The 6,417-nt window shown below is 43.5% G+C and overlaps 1 protein-coding gene across 1 annotated transcript; it reads left to right on the top strand.

Annotated features, from left to right (window-relative positions):
* The first annotated feature begins 493 nt into the window (after positions 1-493).
* Positions 494-1,406, top strand: LOC139367479 (cyclin-dependent kinase 5 activator 1-like). Its single transcript, XM_071105704.1, has one exon. The coding sequence runs from the start codon at positions 494-496 to the stop codon at positions 1,400-1,402; it is 909 nt and encodes a 302-aa protein (XP_070961805.1). The 3' UTR covers positions 1,403-1,406.
* The last annotated feature ends 5,011 nt before the right edge of the window (positions 1,407-6,417 follow it).

Raw genomic sequence — 6,417 nt, forward strand, 5'->3', positions numbered from 1 at the left:
CAGCAGCCGATTTACACAACCATATCAGATTTGAAATCAATGCTTGTCGCTAAACAATTCATCTTTATCTTCAATTAGTGAGAAATATTGAAATATCTTTGGATTTAAAAAAATGTAAAATCAATATCGCAATCACAGCCGAGATATCTGATTTTCAACAACAAAATGATGTACACACAACCTTAATGTCAATGATACAATGAAAGTGGGAACATGTAGCTACTAGCTACTGAAGCCATGCATTTTGTTTTCCACAGGCACTATTGACCCAGCTGAGAAGAAGAGCTAAGTGCCCAGAGAGAATCTGCTCAGATCAACTCCTAATCCTTCCAGCACGTACCTTCCTATCAGGACCTAACGTGGCATTAGATGCCTGAGAGGAACCCACGCTTGTAGCCAGGGTCTCCCAGCTCAGAAGCATTGAGGCCCTCAGGATCTCCCCTGCCATTCTCTCTGGTCTGTCATCCACTAACGAAATTGCTACTCGGTCACCATGGGAACCGTTCTGTCTCTCTCTCCCAGCTACAGGAAGGCGTCCCTCTTCGAAGATGGGCCAGCCACGGTGGGCCACTACACAGCTGTTCAGAATAGCAAGAATGCCAAAGACAAAAACCTGAAGCGTCACTCGCTCATCAACGTTCTGCCATGGAAGCGCATTGTGGCAGTGTCAGCCAAGAAAAAGGGCTCCAAGAAGGTGCAGCCCAACACCACCTATCAGAATAATGTGACACATCTCAACAATGAGAACCTGAAGAAGTCTCAGTCCTGTGCCAACCTGTCCACCTTCACCCAGGACCAGAGCACCCCAGCCCTCGTCAAAAGCTCCAACAACGCTGTCTCGTCGGTCAAGAAGGCCCCCCTGACCAACTCCAATGCGGCCCCCGGCACGCCCAAAAGAGTGATCGTCCAGGCCTCCACCAGCGAGCTGCTGCGCTGCCTGGGTGAGTTCCTGTGCCGGCGCTGCTACAGACTTAAGCACATGTGTCCCACCGACCCGGTCCTGTGGCTGCGGAGCGTGGACCGCTCGCTGCTCCTCCAGGGCTGGCAAGACCAGGGGTTCATCACCCCGGCCAACGTGGTGTTTGTCTACATGCTGTGCCGCGATGTGGTATCCTCTGAGGTGGCAAACGAACATGAGCTGCAGGCCGTGCTGCTCACCTGCCTCTACCTGTCCTACTCCTACATGGGCAACGAGATCTCCTACCCACTGAAACCCTTCCTGGTGGAGAGCTCCAGGGACATCTTCTGGGACCGCTGCCTGTCCATCATCAACCTGATGAGCACTAAGATGCTTCAGATCAACTCGGACCCGCACTATTTCACCCAGGTGTTTGCCGACCTGAAGAACGAAAGCCAGAAGGAGGAGGAGAGGAGCCGCTTGCTCATTGGTCTGGACCGGTGAGGGCCCTGGGGAGAGGGGCCGGGGAGGGGCAGGGGCCTACTCCAGTCTGGCATTTCAAAATGGGGGAGGGGGATTGGTTGAGGGAGTAGGAAGAGAAGAGTGGGGAAGTTTTGATGGGAAGAGATTCATTTTGAGGGTTGATATAAGGGTTAATTTGGCATAGATATACCCCAAAAGTTTTTGATTATAAGCATGTTTAACAGCTAACATTACAACAGTTCACTGGAAGAGGGACATGAGAACACAGTTTGATTAAAAACAAATGACATTTTATGGTAAAAATATTATTTATCTCAATTTATCTTAAAACCAACTAATGTTTTTCGAAAGGAAAGAGGATCGTATTTTCACTGCACCTAAGAATGAAAGCTTTTGACACCTAAAAAAATGCCAGACTTGGGTACATCCTCTGTTTACGAACATGTATATAAAAACATTGAAAAATACAAAACCAACAATAATACACAATAAAAAAAAAACAGTAGAAAAAGAACACAAATGTGCAGCTATGAATGTGTAGAGGATTGAGACCAGCCACCTGCTGACTGTCTGAGATGCACTGCCTATTGTGTGACTGGGCTACTACTCACATCATGGATGAACAGAGAACCTGCAACCCTGGTTCTTTAGACTCTGAAGTGAACACCCAGCTCTGCTGCAGCGTAAACATGATTTGACCTGAAAGGAAAAGTGGGGCCACCGATGCAGATTCATGTATTGCGTTTATTGTTTGTGACTTGGCGAGAGGGGTTTGGTGGAGAAAGATTGGTTCAGAAGGATTTGAAAAAAAGCCTGCATTGCATTGTGGGATTTTTTTTGTTGACCACAACACAACAGGACATGAGGAATTACAGTACAACCTAAAGACACAACACTTGATGGTCGGTCACACTACATGTTAAGAAAGGCCTACTTTATTTTCATCTCAGAATTTTTTTTATGGATGTTCAAAGGCTCAAGCCCAGGGAGGCTTATCTATTGCCCTTTTTCTATTTTTAACTTTGAAATAATAGCCTAATGCACGTGTGCCATGCAATTTTGGAGGGCAGGAATGACTTAACTGCATCTGCATTAGAGAATGCTGTGAACAAAGTGATAACTAGTTTATTTAGCTATGCTTGCTTAAATAGGCTATTTGTTTACCAAGGAATTCTTTTGTACTTTTGTCTGATGGTTGTGTCTAAAAACACTTGGGAATGAAGGTCCATATTGTGCTATAAGAAATTCAGCATTAACAAATGTTTAACTAGTGCCATATCTTTGATGAAAATCCTGTAGGTCTGAAAACACAGCGAAAGATGTCCAAATGTTGAGTGAACTTAATTTATTGTAATTTTATGTTCTCTTGGCACATCCCTTGTAATCAAAAGATCATGAATGAATGACCAATTGGTCTATTTCAAATTACAGGATATGGTGGGAATGAAGATTGATGGTTGTTGCAAATGAATGTTCCATGGAATAAGCTATAGATTAGCCCTAGATTAACAACCAATAAAAATCTGACCATCGACAAAGTAACCAACACATCAGAGAGACCTTGAGTAAAGACAAAACCCCTTAGAACCTTTAGCACCCCTAGAACCCTTAGAACCCTAGGCACAGAGCAATCCCAAACCCAACACACCACCCAGCTCCACATATCAACAAGACAACATAACCATCAGCCAATGGCAGAGCATTTCACTCAAAACCACTCAGTGGCACAGCATAAACATTTACAGACAGCCTCCCCTGGCGTAATCTCTCCATGCCAATATTAATCAAATCTAAGACAACAATGTATTCAGCTGGGGAGGAGATGAGGCCATGGTCAGGTTAGATTCTAGTTGACCTCCATGAGATAATCAGGTTTTCAAATCAGCTGAAGCCACTAGGATAAATGGAAGAGCATAGAGGGAAATAGGAACACCATGGCAACCTGGACTACATCTACATGAGAGCTTACGGAGCAGTCAAGATACATGGCAATCATTTGCATTGAAGAATTGTAGAGGCTAAAAAAGATTATAGAACTGATAGCATCGCCATCTCCAATAACTGAGATAAAGGGAGGTGGTAGGTTTTTCTGTCAACCACTGTTATATGTTGTAAGAGATATGTCGAATTGAATCCACAGATTAACAGGAATATGTTTTCTATAGTATACAGTACAGAGACTTAACTGGACCTTGGGGGGAAAAAACAACAAATGAAAATAATGCACATAAAAACAAGCGAATAAAAAGTAGTATTTGCCAGCTTTTTATCACCTCAACAGTGAGAAATTCCGCATGCTTTCTTTCATTAGTTGATTCTCAAATTTCTTTCTATAAATGCAAAATGTTTATAGTCATATGCAGCGAATAAATACCATTTTCATTTGTATGTCTTTTCCATGCCCACAAAAGGCTATTCTCTTCTGTCATGTGATGAAGGTTGTTCTTGGGGACTGTTGGTTGACATATGATAGATCTCTCTCCTCTGCTGTATCAGTGGGAGTCAAAGAGAAAAATGTATGGTGCAAATGGACATGGTTGTGGAGCGGTACCGTGGCATTGTGCCTTGCAATGGGAAATGGGTTGTTGTGTGTAGCGCAGTAGGAGGGACACAAACTTTGGATGGGCTACTGCTCTGGGGAAAAAGCAGGGCATTGGGGTAAGGGGTCAAAAGCAGGGGAATCTTGACCCTCTCGCTGTTCACTTGCCCCAACTCACTAAAATGTGCCATTTTTTTGCCACTTGCATCACTGACTAGTTGTTTGAAAGACTTGGAAAAACCTTACAAAAAAAGAGAAAAAAAGTGATATGTTTGAACATTTCAGTCGACTTCGATTTCAGTATCTTGTTGCGTACTTTGTAGAACAAAAAAAGGGTGTTAAAGAACATGAAAAGGGGGCATTTCAATGATGCATGTGAGCGCAAGTGTGTGAGAGTTTATCTGTACAGAAGAATGTGTGAATTTTGTTTTCTTATGACAAAGAGGAAGTGGAAAAGAGGATACTCTACACTGATAGACTACTGGGACTGGGATGTGATCACTGATAGACTACTGGGACTGGGATGTGATCACTGATAGACTACTGGGACTGGGATGTGATCACTGATAGACTACTGGGACTGGGATGTGATCACTGAAAGACTACTGGGACGTGATCACTGATAGACTACTGGGACTGGGATGTGATCACTGATAGACTACTGGGACTGGGATGTGATCACTGATATACTACTGGGACTGGATGTGATCACTGATAGACTACTGGGACTGGGATGTGATCACTGATAGACTACTGGGACTGGGATGTGATCACTGATAGACTACTGGGACTGCGATGTGATCACTGATAGACTACTGGGGCTGGGATGTGATTGTAGGGGGGGAGCTGTTCAAATATGTTATTTTGAAAAAGACAAAAAAAGACATTGCTCCAATTGAACCTTTCTCAGTTTGTTTCTGCTTACTTTAATTTATTTTTGTACTGTGATGGAAAATAAAATGCACTGATTGTTCATGACGCACAAATGAGTGGTGTCTTCATCTGCAGCTGAACCCTTCAGTGATATAATCACATAATTGACACTGTGTTTACTAGACCCCACAATATACAAGTCTATAGTCCATATACTGTATAGTTAGAGTAGCAGGGGTTATGAACTGACTAATCTGTGGAATGAAATCCATGAAATAATAATTTGAAGATTAAACATGGCATAGATCTCATATCCAGAAGAGATTCCAGCTAGTTACAAAAGATTGAGACATAAAGAATAGAATCTGGTTGAATCATTGCATTATCTATGACCATTCAATCTGTCTCAATTTGGCCATGGGGTAAATCAAAGGCAATATAATCAAAGAGTATGAAATATAGCACAACTGCCGACTCTTAGTTTGACCTAATTTATACCAACATGTCATGTGCAACTAGAGGGAAAAATAACTCGAGACCACCTTTAGTCCACACACAGAGAAGTGTACAAAGCTCTCCCTCGTCCTCCACTTGGCAAATCTGACCATAATTATGTCCTCCTGATTCTTATTTACAAGCAAAAACTAAAGCAGGAAGTGCCAGTGACTCGCTCAATACGGAAGTGGTCTGATGCACAGATGCTAAGCTACAGGACTGTTTTGCTAGCACAGATAGGGAATATTTCCGAAATTCATCTGATGGCATTGAAGAGTATACCACATCAGTCACCGACTTCATCAATGACATCTTCACAACAGTGACCATACGTACTGTACATATCCCAACCAGAAGCCATGGATTACAGGCAACATTCGCACTGAGCTAAAAGCTAGTGCTGCCGCTTTCAAGGAGAGGGACACTAATCCGGACACGTATAAGAAATCCCGCTATACCCTCCGACAAGCCATCAAACAGGCAAAGTTTCAATACAGGACTAAGATTGAGTCCTACCTCACCGCCGCTGACGCTCGTCGGATATGGCAAGGCTTGCAAACTCTTACGGATTTCAAAGAGAAGCCCAGCCGCGAGCTGCCCAATGACACAAGCCTACCAGACGAGCTAAAATATTTCTATCCGCGCATCGAGGCAAGCAACACTGAAGCTTGCATGAGAGCACCAGCTGTTCCAGACAACTGTGTGATCACGCTCTCCGTAGCCGATGTGAGTAAGACCTTTAAACAGGTCGACATTTACAAAGCCACAGTGCCAGATGGATTACCAGGACGTGTATTCAGAGCATTCAACCTCTCCCTGACTGAGTCTGTAATACCTACATGTTTCAAGCAGACCACCATAGTCTCATAGTCCCTTTACCCAAGAACGCCAAGGTAAATTGCCTAAATGGCTAATGACCCGTAGCACTAACGTCTGTAGCCATGAAGTGCTTTGAAAGGCTGGTCATTAACACAATCACCCCAAAAACCCTAGACTCATTCCAATTCGCAAACCGCCCCAACAAATCAACAGATGACGCAATCTCTATTGCCCTCCACACTGCCCTTTCCCACCTGGACAAAAGGAACATCTACGTGAGAATGCTGTTCATTGACTAAAGTTCAGCATT

This window comes from Oncorhynchus clarkii, chromosome 16, assembly GCF_045791955.1.
Source record: "Oncorhynchus clarkii lewisi isolate Uvic-CL-2024 chromosome 16, UVic_Ocla_1.0, whole genome shotgun sequence".
In the NCBI taxonomy this organism is placed as follows: domain Eukaryota; kingdom Metazoa; phylum Chordata; class Actinopteri; order Salmoniformes; family Salmonidae; genus Oncorhynchus; species Oncorhynchus clarkii.